This window comes from Phodopus roborovskii, unplaced genomic scaffold (genome assembly GCF_943737965.1).
Source record: "Phodopus roborovskii unplaced genomic scaffold, PHOROB, whole genome shotgun sequence".
NCBI lineage: Eukaryota > Metazoa > Chordata > Mammalia > Rodentia > Cricetidae > Phodopus > Phodopus roborovskii.
In genome coordinates, this window is record NW_026126480.1 from 15,560,423 (window position 1) to 15,582,973 (window position 22,551).

Consider the following 22,551-nt stretch of genomic DNA (forward strand, 5'->3'; position numbering starts at 1 on the left):
ATCTGGATGAAGAAAAAGAATCCATACTGGTTTATATAAGAAGTGAAGATTGCTAAATAGAAAGGCCAAATGTAAGTGCCAGTGCTTACTTACTGGCCAGGGTCACCTAAATTGGCTGCAAAGAATGAAACCAGGCTTAGGTTGGAAGGGTCACAGTAAGACTGAAGCTGTGACAATTTTATTGAGAGCAATCAGACTTTTTACACCTTTATCAGAAACAGACTATAATGGTAATTTCCAGGATCAATACAGTTACAGTTATCAGGAAACAATGAAGGTTGAAAGTCATACAGGATACAAAAGATTAATGTCTAAGACCAATTGTCCAATGGCGCTTCCATGCTTCCTTGACTAATGGAACCTGCAGAGAAACCTAAAATGGCCTAAACACTTCCCTGCCTGAAGGCACAATGTACCCAAGATACATGGTCTCTAATCTGAAAAACCTATGGCATATGCTTCTCAAGACAGCTAGATCAAGGCAACTAACTCCAGGGTTTTCTGTACCCAAAGATAGAAAAAAAAAAAATATGTTGAAATGATCTCACAGAGCTCAGATGTATGAGATACACCAAACATAGGACCACCATGCTGACATGGGTGAGGGTTTAGGAGGGTGGCCCACAAACTGTCATTGGCTCTGAACATGCCATAGGATTAAAATATGGATAAACTGCATCAGGGAAGAAAGGTTCATAGAATCTATAGATGAGAACTCCATGGTTGGAAACATCATAAAATGAGAGAGTGCAAGCTTCTCGGTCCAGGAAAACTCCAACACGACTGGGAGGATGAGTCAGAGAGAGGACCAAGACACTTGAATTGTGGGTGACAGAACGCTTTTCAAAGGCATTATATACGGACTTATTTCTCTTACCTATAACCCAGTAGCCATGTTTAGGCTGATAATTTACACGATGTTTAACAACAGAATTATACATGACTTTGAAGCGCTTTTTATTCACTGCGTGAAGTTGGGGTTGAGCACATCTTCCATCATTTAATCCCAGGAGCCAGGCATCACTTTTAGACACGTCTACTTCCCAGTAATGTTTCCCTGAGTGGATAGCTGGGTATCCCAGGACACCTAAATCATAGGTCCCAGAAACATTCAACTTTCTTCTGTTTCTTCTATTGTTCTTATTTTGATTTTGTATTTGTTTTTTGTCCACGTTAATGATAACATTTTTATTGTAGACTTGAGGCAGTGTCACATGAACTGCAGAAAATGAAACATATAAGACATGAGAGGCAAGGTACAGCCTTTTTTGTGGTGTAAGAGGCAGAAGCCTAAGGAGAAACTGAGAGGGAACTTGGAGGAGCCGTATTTAAAGTGAAGGAGAGGCAGATTGCTATGTATACTGGCAGAAGTAACAAGAAACATTATGATAAAGAAATAAACTCTAAAAGGCATTAAGAAGAGAGTGACATATAGTGATGTGAATTCTCCTTACCCCAGTAGCGCTGGGCATCCATGAGCTCTGAAATCATGAAAATTCACAGCATTAAATGGAAGCAAAGGAATCAAAACATTAAAGTCAGTCTTCTCTTCAAATTTGGAGAAGGATTGCAAATTGTGATATAGGATGGGATGGATGATGATTTCCTATTAAATATGATGACACCACCAGGACACACTATCTGCTCTTCTGAGTCCCTGTACCCATGTGCAGAAACATCATTCTCTTCCCAAGATTATAGCCCCAGCCATCCTAGAATCCCCCAGTTAACCATAGAATGTGGCTGTTCTCACCGTAAAACACTTCCAACATGCCTTTCAGATCTGAAGCTTGGAAGATCCTTCTCTTTTTTCTTGGGACCATTTTGGGCTGTTGCAGTCTTAAGGTCTGACTCCTGGGGACAAAAGATTGACCTCTACAACTCAGACAGTGTAACCTTGACCACCACTGACTCCCTATCATTCTGATAATAGATATCTTGTAGCTCTCCAGAGAGTTTTAAGAAGGGAAAGAGAAAGTAGACTACTAACTCTGTAGACATAAAAGACACACTCATGACCACCTCCCTCCCCACTTACTTGCTATGTGATGTTGGGAAAGCCTTAATTCTTAGGAGCAGAACTCATTTATACAGTCAAACTACTAACTCCCCCATTTCCTTTCTTCCCTCCTAGAACTCTTAAGAAGTAATGAATTAGCAAATTTTAAAACAAATCAAACTAAGGTATCTGTCTGGATCAGGCATGAAGTCACATACTTTAATCCCTACACTCAGAGGGCACAGGCAGGTTGATCTCTGAGATCAAGACCAGCATTGTCTAAAGAGTGAGTTTTAGGCAAGACAAGACAAGGAAGGAAGGAAGGCAGAAAGGGAGGGAGGGAGGAAGAAAGGGTTGGAGGGGGGAAGAAAGGAAGGAGTGAAAGAAAGGAAAGGAAAGGAAGAAATTGTGAATTTTCAAGGACAAGAACAACTTAGGGGGCAGTATCTGCTCCTAGGTAATAGTGTTAGAAAACCATCTGGAGAAAGCCAAGACTTCTATCACTTTTGTCAATATGGACACTCTTAGCCAATGTCTGAATCTCCAAGTTCTTTTTTAAGATGACAATCTTGGAAAAGAAACAGGAACATCAAACTAATGCTGACATGAGCCCCATATGTTCAGAACAAGCCTGATGCTGACAGCCTGGACGTGACTCTTTACATACAAGGGTACAGCTTTCCAGTCTTCTGAAGTATGTGGCTCACACAGAGCAGCTGTGCCCACAGACTCAAGTCTGTTTTTGAAAAAGCTAAGTACAATCACAAAGTCACTCTGGATCCTTTCCATCCCCATGAGAAACACACAGATCCATAGTAAATTCCCTTTATGCAGTTCTATGAACACTGTAGACAAGGAAGGCACACCCTATCTAGGATAAATCAATGAATAAAGTCTTGTTAACTGCAAGCAGAGCCAGACACAAGCACACAGCATGGACAGGATGATGGAACCACAAGGAGTCTGAAAGTATCTATGGATGCATTTGCCTCATCCCATCACTGACCCTAACTCCCTATTACCCAGTTCCCTAAAAAAGAGTCAATCTGTTCTCAGTAGTTACAAAACAACCAGACTGTACTTTTCCCCTCCTTTTCCTCCTTCTTACTGGAACCTCAGAATAACACTTTGTCTAAATCTCCCAGACCCATGAGATTTTTATTTTAATTGGATACTAAATCATTCTCACCACACAATACAGCTAATTTTCCCTGTCAGCCCACACATACCTTGTTAGGACAGAATTCACACCCTAGGGAAGAGGGAGAAAACACAGTTACTAACATGTCCAGGATATTCTTACATATTCTGGTAACATTCTCACTGTCCACTGAAACAAAGTCAAAGAGAGTCAAGCCAGTTCCTCCCCAACAGTTCTCTAAAACATGATATAAATATGATGCATACTTTTACTTGAGTTACATTTAACCTAATAGACTGTTTTCTGTCTCACCCTACAAGGCTTTGGAGACCAAACATGAATAAACAATAGTTTTTTAATATTTATTTAATGTATGAGTGCTCTATCTTCATGTATGACTTCATGCCAGAAGAGAGCACCAGATCCCACTATAGATGGTTTTCAGCTACAATGTAGTATGTTGTTGATTTGAATTGAACTCAGGACCTCTAGAATAGCAGCCAGTGCTCTTAACACTGAGCCATCTCTATATATTCCATTTAAAGTTTAACATTCTATAGTCTGTTACTCTCTCCACCTTGGCCAGTTGTAGGTTTCACTATGTAACCCTTCTGGCCTGGAACTGAGTACATACACCAGTCTAGTCTTGAACACTTGTAGTTGAAAGGGGTAAACTAATAAAAGGACCAGACCCTCACTCAGCCCACTGCTTTAGCAGCCATGTCAGGCTATAGAAAAGACCTGTAGGCCTCTGACTCAGCACATGACACAAAGAAACTCTAGATCCCTTGGCCTCCTAGGTACTTGGTTCCTGGGAACTGTTTGGCCATGAAAGAAACTCCAGGGGAGACCAAAACCTCCCCTGTAGTCTCCAGGATACAGTTCTAAAAACTGCTGGTATCTATAAATAGCAGGCCACCTTCAACTAACAAGACAAAGCCATAAAAACCACAGAATGTTCCCTCTCAGCACTGACCAATGAAAACAATTGGTACACAGGTATTTCATGCCAAATTATGACTTGGAGAAATTCCCCTGGTTGTTCCCCAAATGACAACAAATCAGAAACCAACCCTTACCTACTGATGTAATCCTATGATTTTTGCCTTTAAAAACCTGGCAGTAGACAGGGAACTCACTTCCTCTCGTGGCTGCTACATCAACCAGCTAGATGAGGTCTCTATCATGGTTGGAGGAACAATAAACTTATTCATTTGCATTACTGTGTCTGTCTCTCCCTGGTGGTCTTTGGGGAGTCTCATGACTTAGGCACAAACAGTAGTTTCATTTATTTATGCATTCCAGCTGTGAGGATTAAAGAGTGAGGCAGCATACCTGGCTGTAGGTTGGGAAGCTTATATTTCATTTCCATTGTTGTATGTTTCTCATGTTTTTATTTCCATGTGTGAGAATCTCTCAAGTACTGGGGTCATGGGCAGTAGATGCTTGGCTACCTATGACTTTATTTTTATTCAATGTAAATCAACAAAATAGATCCCATGGTGAAAAGAACTATAGAGAAAAGTAATCATGCAAGTTATAGGTGAATTCTGATGATCAAACTTGTTCTCATAGAGACATTTGTGTGACCATGTTCACAGAGTCATTATCACAGTAGATAAAAATAGGATCAACCAGAAAACTTATCAACAGATGAATAGATAAAAATGATGATAAGCATATATGTGATAGTGATATATTGTTTATGATTACTAAAGCTTGCCTAAGGATACAGAAAGCAAAATTAGTCACAGGCAATGGAGATCAGGCAGTGGTGATAATACCATTAAACCCAGCAGCCATAAAGCTGGGGGGTGGGTACACACCTTTAAGCCCAGAAGTCCACATTAAGACTTAGACAGATCTCTGTTAGTTTAAGGCCACACTGACTACACAAAATTGATCCAGGCCTAAAAGAAACAGCTGACACAAATGTGATCTCAGCATTTCAGATCACACACCTTTAATCACAGCACTAAGGAGATAGAAACACAAGTAATATGGCTGGGAGGAGAAAGGGATATAAGGAGGAAAAGACAGGATCTGAGAGTTTTTTGCCCCGAGGATTCATGGAGAAAGGATTGCCATTTCAGGTGGGGAGAGGTAAGATCTACTGGCTTGGCTACTTTGCTTCTCTGATCTTCAGCTTGAAGTTAACCATTTGTGCTAACTTGGCTGAACTTGAAACTTTATATTAAACCATCCAGGCACAGAAAAAGACAACACTATGTAATTATTTAAATATGTCATGTACAAAAATTTATCTCACAAAGTAAAGATTAGAATGTATGGCACCAGGTGCTGGAGACAGAGAAAGGTGGGCAGATTCTTTGATCAAGAGATATAATTTCTGGGTTGTAGAGTATGGTGGCTCTACTAAGTATCTATGTGAACTAGTTTATTTTAGCCTATATCTATAATTCCATCTATTAATGGTGATGAATGGGTATTCTCAATAAAACAGACCAAAGACCTACAAAGATGACCCCAATTAACAATCTGAACAACAGAAAGGCTACCTGAAATGCCCTTCCCTGATAATGAAATTGATAACTAACTTATATGCCATAATAGAGCCCTGATCTAGTAGCTGATGGAAACAGAAGCAGACACCCACAGCTAAATACTGAGCAGAACACCTGGAATCCAGTTGCAGATGGGGAGGGTTAGGGGGGTGATAAGAAAAGGGATCAAAACCAGGCTACAGAAACCCACAGAGAGAGCTGACCTGAAAAAGGAGGAACTAATGAACCCCAAACTGATAGCTGGGAAATCAGCATTGGACTGACTCAGACCCCCTGAACATGGGTTTCAGTTAGAAAGCCTGGGCAGTCTAAAGGACCTCGGATAGTGGAACCAGGATGTAACCCTGATGCACAAAAGGACTTTGGGAGCACATTCCCCATGGAGGGATATTCCCTTAACCTAGAGGCAGGAAGGAGGGCCTAGTCCCTGCTCCAAATGACTTGACAGATTTTGATGATTCCTCCTGGAGGATATCACCCTCCCTGTGGAGTGGGGGGGGTGGCATGGGAGGGGGGTGAGGAGCATGGAAGGAAGGAAGGGAGAGGAAATTGGGATTGATATGTAAAATAAGAAAAGATAATAAATATATAAAAATGATAATAATTAAAGCAACACAATGGAAACCAATAAATTAAGATTATTAAAAGTTTCTAGAGCTACCAAGGTCTATAATATTGACAACTGAGATACCAGAAACAAATTCCTACAGAGATATTAATCATCAGAATATGACTTTGGTTTAAATTACTTAAAAAATATGATAGAGATAAAATGCAATACAAGCTTTATACATATAAAGATAAGAAGACACAATTCCTCTCAGAAACTCAAAGACAGAGGCAGGGAAAACTTTCTGACATCTTGGATAGTAACTCCCCTCCCACTGACCACACCACTGGAATCAGAGGCAGTGGGGGTGAAAGTCTCCGAATATCTAAATGGAGAAACAATGTCTACTAATTTCAAATTTAGATGAAATGACTAGTGAGAGCTAAAAATGTGCTTCACACATGCTCAGAATTACAGCAGGGTAATAACTACCCATGAGGCAACAGATCTTTAGCTTCTGTGCTGTACTTGACAAAGTAAAAAAAAAAAAAAAAAAAAAAAGCAGTTTCTCCTTGCTGTCCATGCATACAATGATTCCACTGACTCAGGAAAGAGTTCAGGGAGGGCACAGAGAGTCCTACTGTCTTCACTAGGAAGATCGCAGCATCACAAAATGAGGGAAATGGCTATCAGGTCTCCTGACACTCAGATGTTGGCGTCTCCTGCAGTCTTACCTGCAGCATTTCCATGGTTGAGCACTTCAGATGATGCTCAGCATCTAAGATTAGGTCTCTCACTGCCTCCCTGTGCTTCATCAGCTCATATTGAGACTCTACCAGGCTGTTCATAATGTCTTCCTTCTCTTGCATCAGCTTCTGCTGCTCACTCTTCTCCTTGAAGTCCAGGAAATCCCGCAGCCCTTTAAATTTCATCTGAATATATTTTGCGTCACTGTGTATTTGGTTCTTGAAGGACAAGAAAAGGGAGAGGAATTTAGACTGTCCTGATGGAACTGGAGGACAGAAAACCACTGTTGTGATGGGGACTCCTCACAGGGAGCTGAGATTGGGAAGGAAAGGGAGTCTTAGGGAAGTATGTATCTTCTTTCAGTGTTTGTTCATGACATTCCAAAACAAAGATCTTAGGTCACCTTTACCAAGGCCACCTGAGCCAATGTGGGATACCTGGGTGTGGCTCAGTGTTTACACAGCTGCCCCAGACTATTCCTGCCTGAAATACTCCTCATTCTACCTCTGAACCCCTCAGTTAACCTAACTCCCAAGAATAGAACTGTGACCATTCCCAAGCATCTTCCCAACAGTCATAGTTCCAGAAAACACCACATAGTGAGACTCAGGACTCTGCCCATTCTCACCAGGCCTCTCCATGGGGTCAGCTACTCACATAGCCAGGCTCATTTGTGATGCACTCACTGTGCAGCCCCAGCTCCACATCAACTAACAGGAAATGAAGAGTCAGGGAGCTTCTTGCCCAGGTCCCTCCCAGGCAGCAGGCAGGCTAACTCCCTTAGGAGTTTAGGTTCACACTTACCTCCCAGAAAGTTATCTCCTTGTAAATATCATCTTCCCATTCATCACATCTTTGCTCATTTGTCATCTGCATCTCCATAGCAGCCTGGAGCTTCTGCTGTGGGAGAGGAATTGTAGCAAAATTAATGCTGTGTGCTTAATAGGACTGCTGTTCCTAACCAAAGGCCAAGAAACATTTCTGGAAAGACAAAAAGCCTAAAACTGTTCTTTTAAAAACTTGTGCCATGGTTTATGCACATAAAGTATGTAAATCTTCAGTTTCCAGTTCAACTGATTATTTTTTCTTTTTCTTTTTTTTTTTTTTTTTTTTTTTTTTTTTTTTTTTGCTATACATTATCACCACTCCACTTCCCTCCTCCCCTCTCCATTTCTACCCTACCATCCATTTTACTCAGTAGCTTTTGTCTTTTTCCCTTTCCTAGATGGATCCATGTATGTCTCTCTTAGGGTCCTTTTTGTTACCTAGGTTCTCTGGGGTTGTGGCCTGTAAGCCGGTTGTCTTTTGCTTTATGTCTGCTATATACTTATGTTCAAAGCTGCTTCCCACTTTCTCTTCTATGAAGGTCAGTGTGGTTGGTTTTATGTTGAGGTCTTTGATCCATTTGGACTTGAGTTTTGTGCATGGTGATATGGATCTATTTACATTCTTCTGCATGTTGACATTCAGTTATGCCATCTTTTTTCCGTTTTATATTTTTAGCTTCTTTGTCAAACATCTGGTGTTCATAGGTATGTGAATTGACATCTGGATCTTCAATTCAATTTCATTGGTCCACCTGCCTGTTTTTAATGCAAAGCTGTTTTCATTACTGTAGTTCTATAGTAGAGTTTGAAGTCAGGGTTGGTGATGCCTCCAGAAGTTCCTTTGTACAGGATTATACAGGATTGTTTTGGCTATTCTTGGTTTTTGTTTTTCCATATGAAGTTGACTATTATCCTTTCAAGTTCTTTGAGAAATTGTATTGGAGAGAGTGGACAGCCTTACCTTGTTCCTGATTTCAAAGGGATTGCAATGAGTTTCTCTCCATTTAGTTTGATGTTGCCTATTTCCTTGCTGTATTATTGTAACCCTGATCTGTTCAACATCTTTATCATGAAGGGGTGTTGAATTTTGTTGAAGGCTTTTTCAGAATTGAATGAGGTTATCATGTGGTTTTCTTCTTTCAGTTTGTTTATATGGTGGATTACATTGATAAAATTTCATATGTTGAACCATTCCTATATCTCAGGGATGAAGCCTACTTGGTCAAGGTGGATGATTTTTTTTTTAATGTGTTCTTTCTTGGATTTGGTTTGCCAGTATTGTATTGAGTATTTTTGAGTCAATATTCATGGGGGAGATTGGTCTGTAATTCTCTATCTTAGTTGTGCCTTTGTGTGGTTCAGGTATCAGGGTAACTGTAGCCTCATAAAAAGTTCTGCAATGTTCCTTCTGTTTTTACTGTGTGGAAAATTTTGAGGAGTATTGGTATGAAGTCTTCTTTGAAATTCTGGTAGAATTCTGTGTTGAGATTATCTGGGCCTAGGCTTTTTGGGGTTGGGACACTTTTGATGACTGTTTCTATTTCCATAGGGGTAATAGGCCTATTTAATTTATTTATTTGGTCTTGATTTAATTTTGGTATGTGGTACTTGTCCAGGGAATTTTCCATTTCCTTTAAATTTTCCAATATAGTGGAGTACAGGTTTTTGAAGTGTGATCTGATGATTCACTGAATTCCCTCAGTGTCTATTGTTGTATCCCCTTTTTATTTCTGTTTTTGTTAATTTGGATGGTCATCTCTGCCTTTTGGTTACTTTGGATAAAGGTTTGGCTATCTTGTTGATTTTCTTGAAGAACCAACTCTTTGTCTCATTGATTCTTAGTATTATTTTATTTGTTTCTATTTTATTGATTTTAGCCCTCAATTTGGTTATTTCCAGATGCCTACTTCCCCTAAGAGGTTTGCTTCTTTTTGTTCTAGAGTTTTCAGTTGTTCTATTAATTTGTTAATGTGGGATTTCCCTAGCTTCTTCATGTAGGTGCTCAGTGCTATGATTTCATCTAATCACTGCTTTCATTGTGTTCTGTAAGTTTGGTATGTTGTGTTGTCATTTTCAGTGAATTTTAGAAAGTATTTCATTTCTTCCTTTATTTCTTCCTTGACCCAGTGGTGATTCAGTTGAACATTGTTCAATTTCCATAAGTCTATGGGCTTTCTGCAATTAGTGTTGTTGTTGAAAGCCAACTTTAAGCCTTGGTGGTCCAATAAGATACAGGAGATTATTTCAATTTTTTTTTATATCTGTTGAGGTTTGTTTTGCTACCTAGTATGTGATCAATTTTTGAGAAGGTTCTAAGAGGTGATGAGAAAAAGGTATATTCTTCTGTGTTTGCATGGAATGGCCCATCTGCTAGTTCTTTTATTTTTCTGTTAAGTTTTTGTCTGACAGACCTGTCCAAGGGTGAGAATGGGGTGTTGAAGTCTCCCAGTATTAGTGTGTGGCGCTTGATGTGTGATTTAAGCTTTAGTAATGTTTCTTTTACAAATGAGAGTATCCTTGTATTTGGAGCATAGATATTCAGGATTGAAATTCATCTTAATAAATTTTTCCTGTGATGAATATGAAATGGATTTCTTCATTTTTTTTATTGATTTTAGTTTGAAGTCTATTTTGTTAGATATTAAGATAGCTATACCAGCTTGCTTCTTTTGAAGCATTTGATTGGAAAATCTTTTCCCAACCATTTACTCTGAGGTAATATCTTTGTAGTTGAGGTATGTTTCTCATATGTAGCAGAAGAATTGATTCTGTTTTCATATCCAATCTATTAGCTTATGTCCTTTTAAAGGCAAATTGAGACCTGATGGGAGATATCATTTTGTAAATATGTTTCTTTTATTGGTTAATGAATAAAGCCCTGTTGGCCAATAGGAAAGCAAGATAGTCAGGACTAGGAGACAAGGAGGATTCAGGGGAGGAAGGAGGAGATTCAACATGTAGGGACTTGAGAGAGCAGAACTCCGGACCCTCCAGTAAGCCAAGACCACGTGGAAACATTTAGATTAATAGAAATGGGTTAATATTTAAGACAGAGCTAGCCAATAAGAAATGCTAGCAATAGGCCAACAGCATTGTATCTAATACAGTGTCTCTGTGTGTTATTTGGGGCTGGTGCAGCTGTGGGACCAGGCCAGAGGGAAAAACTGCTCATAACAGAGATCATTGATATTAAGGGATACTACTAATGAACAGTGATTGCTAGTTCCTGTTATTTTAAGGATTTTTGTTTTTGTTTTTGGTTTCTTTTTCTTTCTTTCTTTTTTTTTTTTTTTTTTTTTTTTTTTTTTTTTTTTTGTGATGACATTGTATGTGCATTTCTCCTCTTAGGGATTTGCTGGTGTGGGATTTTCTATTGCCTGTGTTTTTATGGATATAACTAACTTTCTTGAGTTGGAGTTTCCCTTCTAGTATTTTCTGTAGGTCAGATTTATGGATAGATATTATTTAAATTTGGTTTTGTTGTGAACTATCTTGAATTCCCCATTTTGGTGGTTAAAAGCTTTGCTGGATATAGTAATCTGGACTGGCATCAATGGTCTCTTAGCGTCTTCATAACACCTGACCAGGAACGTCCATGGCTTTTGTTGTTTCCATTGAGAATTGGGATCTGCCTTTATATGTTACTTGGTCATTTTCCTTTGCAACTCTTAATAGTCATTATTTATTCTGTATGTTTAGTGTTTTGATTTTTATGTATCAAGGATTAAGGAGACTGGTTTTTGTTTTGTTTTGCTTGTTTTTTGTTTTTTTTGTTTGTTTTGCTTTGGTTCAGTCTATTTGATATTCTATAAGCTTCCTATACTTTCATATGTTCATAAGTTTTCTTCTATGATTTTGTTGGATATATTTTCTGTGCCTTTGAGCTGAACTTCTTCTATCCCTATAATTCTCAGGTTCAGTTTTTTTTTTCATGGTGTCCCAGATTTCCTGGATATTTTGTGTTAAGAATTTGTTGGAGTTAACATTTTCTTTGGTTGATAAACCTATTTCCTCTATTGTATCTTCATGGCCAGAAATTCTCCCTTCCATTTCTTGTATTCTATTGTTTATTCTTGCCTCTGTAGTTTCTGATCATTTACCCAAATTTTCCATTTCCAGAGTTCCCTCTGTTTGTGTTGATCATCATTAGACTGGATTTTAGGTAATATGAATGAATATGACATAAGCATTGAAAGAAGATAAATAAGAAATAAATTGGCAGGTCTTCTGCTCTTGGCTTTTCTTGGCCATTGACTCAAATTCACAAGGATAGTTCCATGACATTTTTTTCTAACCTAGTACTTGTAGTACAGGTTAGAATTATACAATTAAGTGGAATAAATCATGCCTTGTTAGGACTCTAAATATAAGAAAGGATGGAATGATATATCAAGCCTGTAGTGTATGATGTCCCCGTAATTGACCTGTCACACTAAGTGGAGATTTCTCAAATGTTACTGTCTCCTGCTCTGTGTCCCACACCTTCCCACTTCTTACCTTATACTCATAGGCCACCTCTTCAATGAGAGCTGTTTGGTGACCACGGTGATCCTGAGACCTCTCACAAAGCCAGCATATGGCCACCATATCCTCCTCACAGAAGAGCTTGAGTTTCTCTCCATGTTTTGTGCAGACATTGACCTTCTCCTCCTCCTCTGGGCTTGACTTGATCCCTGTTAGGCTCTCTACTATGTTGGCCAGGTGTCGATTAGGCCTCAGATTCCAAAATAGGTAAGTAACTCCACACACAGGGCAGATGCACTCCCCTTCTTTGCCTTTGATGGATTCATAGTTCAGTGTGATGCAGGCTTGGCAAAAGCTGTGACCACAATCTGCACTCACAGGTTCCACCATCAGGTCCAGGCAGATAGGACAGGTCACCTCCTCCTTGATCATCACCAGGACTGATGAGGCCATTGTTGCTGTGATCCTCTTTCTTCCAGGTCTGATTCCTAACACTTCTGCTCAGGTACCTGTGTTATTGGGATAAGTAAGAAAGGGGAAATGAGCATGGACACAGTGCAGAGATGAATGAACGACCTCAATGATTAGCTAAAGAACAAAGGAGAGAAACATGGAAAAAAGTTTGGTGACATGGCAAACAGATCATTTTGTCATACTTTCAAGTCCTCTGCTATATTTCATCCCAAATGGCAAATTTCATTAGCAGGATTGTCATTTCCTTTTACTGAAGAGAAGGAAGGGTTTCATTCCAACAGCCTCATGTAACCTCCCTTCTATCCTTCCCTTTCTTTCCCAGGACAGCATCACATCTTCAGTGTTAAAAGCATCAAATACTCATATCGCAGTCACTGTACTTGCTCCTTCATCAGCACCAGTCAGTGTGACTCTCTCTGATCCTCTCCTTATATGTCTCTGACCTGAAAGAGCTGGTACTGCCCTGAAGTCCCATCTCCTAATACACACAGGCAACAATTTCTCTTATTGCCATTTAATAAATAACAACATCTGTGATGGAAGCAGTTTGGAAAGAACAATGCCCAAATTCCCAAATATTGTCTATAAATGTTTGTTTTCATTTGAATGGGGTTGGTTATAAATGGTCAATGACCACAACCAATCTCTTTAAAGGTAAAAAGGGGATTATGGTATAGATATGAATACTTTGTTGTGGAATGGCTTTTCATTTATTGATACAAATTTAAGGTCAATTTTATGATATGTATATTTTTCCTCTTGTTTAGGTATTGTGTTTATATAGCTCATTTAAAATGTATAATTTAGTACATATTTTAGATAGTTACCTATAATAGTCAAAACATTAGTTGGGTTTTTCCTATAATAGTCAAAACTTATAGTTAAGTTAGTTAGGATTTCTAGATATACAGGGATATATTTGAGATGAATAGGCATTCTTCAAACCTTTCAAAGACCTATAGAATATGGCATTTAAAATGGTTTAGGGTTTTTCTTAACAGTGAGGCACAACTGCTCCTGGCAATACAACCTGCATCAGAAAGGAAAATGGACACCAAAGAAAATTGTTATGGAGTTTACTTCCAATATGGCAATACTAGCCATTTGGGCAAAATACTGCTCTTATCTAGACTGTTTGATTTTATGCTATATAAACTGGACATGTAGGACCCACAGGAAAGTGACTGCTGATACAAAATGAACAGTGCTACAGGTTTCCTGCTTCATGGAAGAGTCTCCCAGACATTCTGCAGGACACAGAGAAAAGTCAAACTGCCAATACAGGTGGACAGTTTAGAGTTTCTTGCTTTGCTGAGGAGTCTGCCAGACACACCATGACCTACAGACTGAACATCAAACATTACAGAAGAAATTCAGGTGACCGGTCAGGTAGCAAGATGTCTCTTGTCCTTTCTAGAGTTTATATATTATCCTTCTGTGGTCTTTAATGGAGTTGAAGGCAGATAGTTATGGTTATAGTTTTCTTTAGTTAGGATTAAAGATAAGTTACATATAAGACTTTAGACTCACAAAGATCATATAGATAATAAAATAATTTCTTTAAATCATGCTAAATGTTAATGGACTAAATATTGTAAACTATAGTTCTTATTTGATAACTGTTTTGTTATATATTTTGCTATGTTAATGTTAAAACCCTTTTTATTTTAGAACAGAAAAGAGCAGATGATGGGAGATGTCATTCTGTAAATATGTTTCTCATATTGGTTAATAAATAAAGCACTCTTGGCCAATTGGAAAGCAAGATAGACAAGACTAGGAGACAAGAAGGATTTGGGGAGAGGTAGGAGAGATTCTACATGTAAGACCAAGAGAGCAGATCTTCAGACTCTCTCTTTGGTAAGATAAGACCACGTGGAAATATTTAGATTGATAGAAATGGGTTAATATTTGAGACAGATCTAGCTGATTAGAAATGCTAGTAACAGGCCAACAGCTTTATATTTAATACATGGTCTCTGTGTGTTATTTGGGGGTGGCACAGCTGTGGGATCAGGCTGTGGAAAAACTTCTTTTAACATGTATGTATGTGTTTAATGCTTCCTGGCTGTAGTGGGTAGCATGCGGATAAGAATTTAACTGGTTATTCTTGAATTTCTTTTACAATAAACCAATTTTTATAATCTTGAAAAAAAACATGTATGTATGTGTTTGTACACATGGTTAAGCCCTGCACTAGATATATAGAGATGACCAGTTACAAGGTTCATTTCAATACACTGAAAGGGAATGAAAACCATCCCTTTAGAGTCGGCTTTTGGAGGTCCTGCTCTACCCCATAAGTTTACCAAAGGAAAAATAAATAACAGCCAAAAGAGAATTGGTAGCCAGAACATTACGTGTGTAGAATTATGCCTCCAACCACTGTAGGTTCTGAGCATTATGTGTCTGTAAATGTTGAGAATTTATCTTGGTCTAGAAATTTGACAAAGACATTCATGGGAAACTCCATGAATAAATGCCAGCAAAATAATGAGTTCAAAACCACATCGAAAATCATACTAATTATACCAATTAAATTAATTCTCCCCCCATAACAGACCATATTAATTCAGTATGCAAAAGCAGTAGGCAATCCATACCTCATTAGCAAATGGAAGATAAGGAATTCTGCCCAGGTATGGGTCCCATGCTTGGGGTGAGCATTGGGCTAAAGTGCAGGTCAAACACCCCCTTCACCTCCATGGAACTTCCTGGGTCTTTTCTAAGCACACTGGACCCACCAATCCATGTGGGACCACCTTGAGGCTGCACTCAACTGATCTTTGGGCCCCATCACCTGCCCTTTACTGGAGAGAGATCTCCAAGAGAGCTTGGATAATCCACAGTTACAGACATTGAACTCCTGACCCACCTACACCCACTGGGAGAGCAGGGTAGAGACAGACTCCACCTGCACCCACTGAAAGAAGAGATGGGAAGACAGCAATAAAAGAAGACACCCAACAATAGAAAGACCAGTATGACACCACCAGAATCTAGGGACTCTACACCAATTAGACCAAAACACACAAAAGCAGATGAAGCAGAAGAGAACAACTTAAAAAATAACTTCACAAAAATGATAGAGGCCCTCAAAGATGATGTGAGAAAATCCCTTAAAGATATGGAAGAAAAAAACAAATAAAAAATTGGAAGAAATAGAGGAAAAGACCAAGCCAAAAAATGCAAGAAATGAACAAATCTCTTAAAGAAAGTAAGGAAAGCCAAGAAAAAAACAATCAAACAGGTGAAGGAAAAAATTCAAACAGTTCAAGACCTGAAAACTGAAATAGAGACAATAAAGAAAACACAAACTGAGGGAATGCTGGAAATAGAAAAACTGGGTAAGGAACTACAGATGCAAGCATTGGCAACAGAATACAAAAGATGGAAGAGAGAATCAGGTGCTGAAGATAAACCAGAGGCGATAAATTCATGAACCAAAAAAAAAAAAAAAAAAAAAAAATCCTAAATCGAACAAATCCTTAACACAAAACATTCAGGAAATATGGGACACTGTGAAAAGGCCAAATCTAAGAATAATAGGCATAGAAGAAGGCAAAGAAGCCCAACTCAAAGGTGCAGAAAACATATTCCACAAAATCATTAAAGAAAACTTTCCCAATCTGAAGAAGGATACGCCTATGAAAGCACAAGAAGCATACCAAACACCAAATAGACTGCCCCCCCCAAAAAAGGCCCTTGCCACATAATAATCAAAACACCCAACATACAGAATAAAGGAAGAATATTAAGAGCAGTGAAGGGAAAAGGCCTTGTTTCTTCCCATGGAGTAGGCCTTAAATCAAATTTGAAATTGGTTGGCTACTGTCACACATTCTGTGTCACCATTGTTCTAGTAGAGTTTGCAGACAGGACAGACTATAAGAAAAGGCTTTGTGACTTGGTTGGTGTTTACATTTCTTTTGGTCACCTGCAAAGAACTTTTCTGCACCAAAGAGACTAGAATGTAGGGGTGAAGCCTCCATCTAGGCACCAGCTTAAGTTCTTCATGGTCAACGAATTTTATGGCTGATGTCCTAAGCAACAAGATTCTACTGTCAGTTTCTAGAGGGCAACCCTTTGTCTTAGCAATAGCCTGGGTTGTTTGGGGATTTCAATGTGACTGCCTTGGCCAACAACTCAATGAATGCAACCAAGTCCCACCACTGGTAGTCATGTTTTGGGGACAAGAGATTGAGAGTTGCAACTCCACATTCCCCATTAATAGGACACTTAATCAGGATTGCTTTAATATATCATAAGTGGTTTCTGTTGGGATCTCTAGCTCAGGGGCCCATTGCATGTTCAAATATCACTCCTCCAATTACAAACCCTGCCTTTTGTGCTCCTCCCCTGGAGCTGCTGTATCCCCATACTCTGCCCCTTAGAAAGTCCAACAAGGGTCAACCCTTCCTGCAGGGCTTGTCAAGACCATGCCTGTAGGCTACTTAAGGCCTGGTCCCAAGACCTACCACATGCTTTCCCTCCTGCCTTCCTGAGTGTCACTAGGGTGTTGCTTTTCCCTGTTTATTAAACCTGAATTGTTAATTCGGCTTGGTTGGCTTATCGCATCAGCGGTGGAGGATACCCAATAACCAGAGATCCAATACTTACACTTTCAATTGCACTAGGTTGATATAACATCCTTCAAATGCTCCCCCACTCCACCATTCCAGGAGAATTAATCTTTTTTTTTTTTTTTAAGACAACAAGGAAAGATAACTAGGTTTGTTCATTTCAAACAATAAGGCTGTAGGCAGCATGTTTCTTTTGTGATTAGAGTATGTGATGGCTAAGGAAAACCCATTCTTATTTCCTAAAAGAGAAATTCCTGGCAACTCTCACTCCTTGCTACCTTCCCCCAAATTATAAAAGTTCTATGAGATAATTAACTGCTTCCTCTGGATTTTGTGAACCCATGTATTTCTGTGTAGCAGGGAGTGAGAGACCTCCTCCAGCTGAGGGGAGTATAAGAAGTTTCTCATTCAGATACACATTCCACACAAATGAGATAATTGTGCTGCCACCTGAAGAGCCCCTCCTCCAGCCTCTTCTGTGCCACAAGCTTTGATTTGTCTTTAAGGCTGTTGTTGGCCTAGTAGCAATAATTAATAAACTCATTTAATTGTAATTTAAGTTGAGTCTGTAGTTTTTTCCAGATGGATTTGAACTCTGCAACAAGTAAAATCTTTTCTTTTTCTGTATCAATTAATTTATTTATTTATTTTTGTTTTGTGTTTACATAGTGACCCCAATTTTCTCTCCCTCTTCTCCTCACAATTCAATCCCCAACCTCTCTCCCCCCACCTCCCATCAACTCCTCTTCCAGTTCTCTTCAGAAAAGGGCAAGGCTCCCATAGGTACCATCCAGCCATGGCATATAAAGTTGTAGGTGAAACTGTTTCTTTAAGGTTGATGAAACTTCAAAGTATTGATGTCGTAAAAGAATACAACTTTTTCCAAACAGGCTAGACAAAGAAACTGTCCCAGGGTTTATTTACTAAGTAGTATTATCTGGAACAACTTAATGTAAACTCCCTAGATGTTGACAAATTTAAAAACTAGACAAGTCTAATGTGTGCATTGTAATATCGCATAACAGATGGCTGTAAAGATAGTCAATGCCTAAGTTCAGCAGGGAAGTGTCCATAATTGACTAAGAGCAGAAGAGAGGAGGGGAATAAAATAGGCTCATGACAATTACTAAAGTCAACCTGGACACAGGAGGCCCATCCTGTGTCCTCTGGTGTCTATATTAGCTTGGGTGAAGCTGGGATTCCCTGATCCTGCTCCCTGTCCTTCCTTTCATTGTTCTTAAGCTCTTCCTAACAGCAGACATCTTTCAGTCTCACACCATTTAATCCATCAGGAGTTTTGCTGATCCGTGAATGGTAGAAAAGTCCTGGGACTGCAATGTCCACCTGTAACCCAGTGTCAGGTAACATGTCAGGGACCATGAGAGTTATAGTAGATAACAACTAGTGTTCAGATGTAAACCTACCAGAGGAGTGACTATCTGATGGTGGTTAATTCTGTCCAGACAAGATCTGTAGGACTATAGACTCTAGAAGCTTTTGCTAAAGCAGCTTAGTGTCCCCCCAATACCTACATTATTGCATGTAATCTCATGTGATGTGTATATGTAATCTCATGATTACATCTCAATCTTATGGTCACATATATCTGTGATGGTCAAGTAGATGACTTTTCATTTCGGACATTCTTCGTAACTGGATCTATTTCTCCCACAAGGACTGTGGACATTGAAAAGCCTGCCTTGTTCTTTTGCTTATTGGGTTCACTTTCCTCCACTGTGGGATCTCTGATCAGAAATTTTGTAATTCAGCCAATAACCTTGGTTCCCACAGTCTAATCTCTGCTCCATTCCCGAGATGGATTTAGAAGCCAGCTCCCTGCAATTATCTTCTATTTAGCAGGACATTTAGTCAGGAGAGGAGTCCCTCATATGGGTCACATTCAGGACCTACAAGACAAGGGTGGCACATCCCAACTTGTTTGCTTCTTAGTCTGTTCTTATGACCCTGAAAAATGCAGGTGTAACCTTTCTAATTGTCTGTATGTGTATATAAATTGGAAACTTTAGAAGATCACAGAACAATAAAGAAATGAATGCAGAAAAGTACATAGAGAATTCATTTGGCCCACACTTGCTTTAAGTTTTCTCTCTGAACTCTAAGAGGTCTGAGGGGCTGGTACCCAAAAGACCTCAATGATGCTGGGCAGTGGTGGCACATGCCTTTAATCCTAGCACTGGGGAGGCAGAGGCAGGTAGATCTCTGTGAGTTCAAGGCCAGCCTCGTCTACTGAGGAAGTTTTGGACAGCCTCCAAAATTACAGAAGCCTTGTTTCAGAAAACCAAAAAAAAAAAAAAAGGCCTCAATGTTGATATGAAGTTAGCTTGGGTTGTCCCAGTGTTCTCACACATACTCTCTCTTTTTTTCCCTGTCACCTCTTTCTCTCTTTCCTTGGGATAGAATCTTGGACCTAGTGAAAACTTGAAAGTGCCACCCCCCACTATACTAACTGCACCCCAATAAGCAACACCATTTGAGTATTTTCTGTTCTCTTTAGACGTGGTCTTATTGGGTCCCCAGCAGGTCTTGAACTTTGGATCTTACTGCATCAACTTTCTTTGTAGTTACAATTACTAGTATGAGCTGAATTTCATTTAGGCATGACAGACAAGAACTAAGGGAAGGGCAAGCAAATGCAATGACTTTTAACTTGAAGCTGTTTGATAGCACAAGTAAATGTATAACAGGCTGCAGGAAGAGTGGGACTTCTAATCACAGAGACAGAAGCAAAGGATAGGAACCCACAGAGTCATAGGTAAATGCACAGAGAGGCCTTAAACTTTGTGTTCAAACACCACTCTGACTTTACTCTGTTGGTGGGGGAGAAGGGGACATGGACAAAGAGCAGTATCTGTCTTGGAAAAGGAAATTCTTGGCAAAGACCAAATTAACCATTAGGAAAGAAGAGAATGAACTCCATCTGGAGAGATACCTGGACCTCTGTGGATCTTGAAACCTGTCTTCCTCAAATGGAGGCCGTGCCTCCATTTGACTCCTCAACCTTTGAGCACACAGCAAGCAGCCAGCAGCCTCTCTTTCCCCAACCCTTCTCAGTTTCAAATTTAACTCACCAGCGCAAAGACCATGTTTTCTTCTAAATTCTTCCAAAAGCTGCCCTCTAAATTTGTTCCCACACCTTCAGACATCAACCAAGAGATCCTGAACCTGTGGAGGGGAGAGAACGGTGGGCAGGGCACCAGGGCGGAAGAGTCCTCAGGAGAGCCAGGAGAGGAATGAAAGTTGAGACTTTGAGGGCTGGAACAATCAGAAACTATAGAGCTCCCAGCCAATGGGGTGCTATCACGTCGGTATCTGTGATTCATATACCAGACAGAGACTGTCACCTTGGGTCAGCATTGCCTTTCAGGAGCTTGGAACATTTTTCAGTGTTCCAGGAACTTGTTATATCACCTATTTAGTTAGGCTCATGTCACAATCACCCTAAAAGATCCTAACCCTCAGGAATGCTGCTCCTGATGGAAAGAAAGCCTTCTCCATGGACTCTTCTTGTACCTGAGCTCATGGCTGGGTTTTTATTTGAGTGGCAGGTGTGGCCGAAAGGGAAAGAAAAACAAGATGAGGGACAGAGAACTGCAGTGTTCTAAAGGTGGTGTTTAAATGAGTTCACCAGACCCAAGATAAATGATAAATTGGTGTTTTATTGGGAAAGCACTTGCACAGATAAGAGTAAATAACCGTCTCGGACTTCCTGCTCCAGAAGATACAGTCTGCCCTTTTGATGATCTCTGTCCCCCAAGAGAGCACGTGCCCACAGCTCCTCTACCTTAGAGGGGTCACATCTGCCTAAAACCAAATTCAAAGGATGTGGCCACTACCACAAGTTCACTGGCAACAGAAGATGCCACTACAGTGTTCCTCTGGAATTGGACTTGGGCATTTACAGGATGAGAACAGGAAGGAAACTGCAGTTGAGACAGTTGATACACAAACAAGATTTCCCACCAAGAAGTTACAGGGTGGGAAGGATTCCCATGCAGAGCCATGCATAAACACTTTCCCACATTCACAGCAGTTAAACTAGCAAGCTGCAGAGGGCTCTCCAGCTGCCCAGTGGTGTTCAACAGATTATATCTTCTGTTGCTGAACAGACCAAGTCTTCTTCACAGTGTTAATGTGATACATTCATTTCATTCCTTTCAGGAATCCCTCACCAGAATGTCTCAGGAGCCCACATTTGAGTTAGAATTTCTATTAAAGACTTCTGATACTGCTTCTGCATCCCCTGAATTAGAAGATGAAAATGTGTAGCGTCTGAATGAGGTTTGCTGTCACAGTGAGCATCACTAGCATTATGGTCTCCTGGGGTAGATTCTCAGCACTGTACAAAACTACTTGTGGTGGCACATGTATACGCTCAGCTTGGTTACTTTTTCCTTGCTGTGTATTTAGTAGCCATTTCTAATGCTGTGAAGAGATACTGTGACCACATGATAAATGAAAGACCCAGAATCTGATATTGGGGTTCAAGCTTCAAGCTGTAGATCAGAAAAGCAAATCAGCTGGTCACTAGCTCTCACATCAGACTGCTGCCTCTCCTCAGTGTGGCTGGAGAATCCTAAGACTTCAAATGTCTTCCTCTGCTCAATGTGACTGGGAAATGAATGATTCCTGTCCTCAGTGTGACTGGATGAATCCCTGGTACTCTACTAAAGACCCTGCTTCTATCTTTTATACCCCTCTAGTGCTGGAATTAAAGGCATGTGATTCCAGGTGCTAAGACCATCTTTGTATGAGCTGTTTCTCTTTGGGACTGGATCAGTCTTGTGTAGATTTGGGTAGCCTTAGACTCAGAGATCCATCTACCTCTTAATCCTGAGCCTTGGAATTAAAGGTGTGTACCATCACTGCCTGATCTCTATAGCTTGAGGCTGACTTTGCTTTCTGAATCCTTAGGCAAGCTTTAATAAATCATAAATAATATATTACCATAATGAACTCAAAAATAAAAACATGATTACATCAGGCTTACAGTTCAAAAGTTTAGTACAGTATCATCATAGCAGGAAGCATGGCAGCATGGAGGTAACATGGTGTTGGAGAGGTAGTGAAGAGTTCTACATCAGCATCAGAAGGCAGAAGGAAGAGAGAAAGCCACTGGGCATGGCTTGAGTTACTGAAAACCCAAAGCCCATTTCCACTGGCACACTTCCTCCAACAGGGCCAAACCCTATTCAAATAAGGTCATACCTTCTACTAATGGCA

The 22,551-nt window shown here is 39.9% G+C and overlaps 1 protein-coding gene across 1 annotated transcript; it reads right to left on the reverse strand.

Moving 5' to 3' along the window:
* Positions 1–586: 586 nt before the first annotated feature.
* On the reverse strand, positions 587–12,759 carry LOC127228090 (tripartite motif-containing protein 30A). The gene is made up of 7 exons (XM_051192529.1): positions 12,287–12,759; positions 7,767–7,862; positions 6,950–7,180; positions 3,229–3,251; positions 1,754–1,854; positions 1,455–1,481; positions 587–1,219 (listed from the first exon to the last, which is right to left on the reverse strand). Exons 1-7 carry the CDS (start codon positions 12,704–12,706, stop codon positions 609–611), a joined length of 1,509 nt encoding a protein of 502 aa, XP_051048486.1. The 5' UTR covers positions 12,707–12,759; the 3' UTR covers positions 587–608.
* Positions 12,760–22,551: the final 9,792 nt, after the last annotated feature.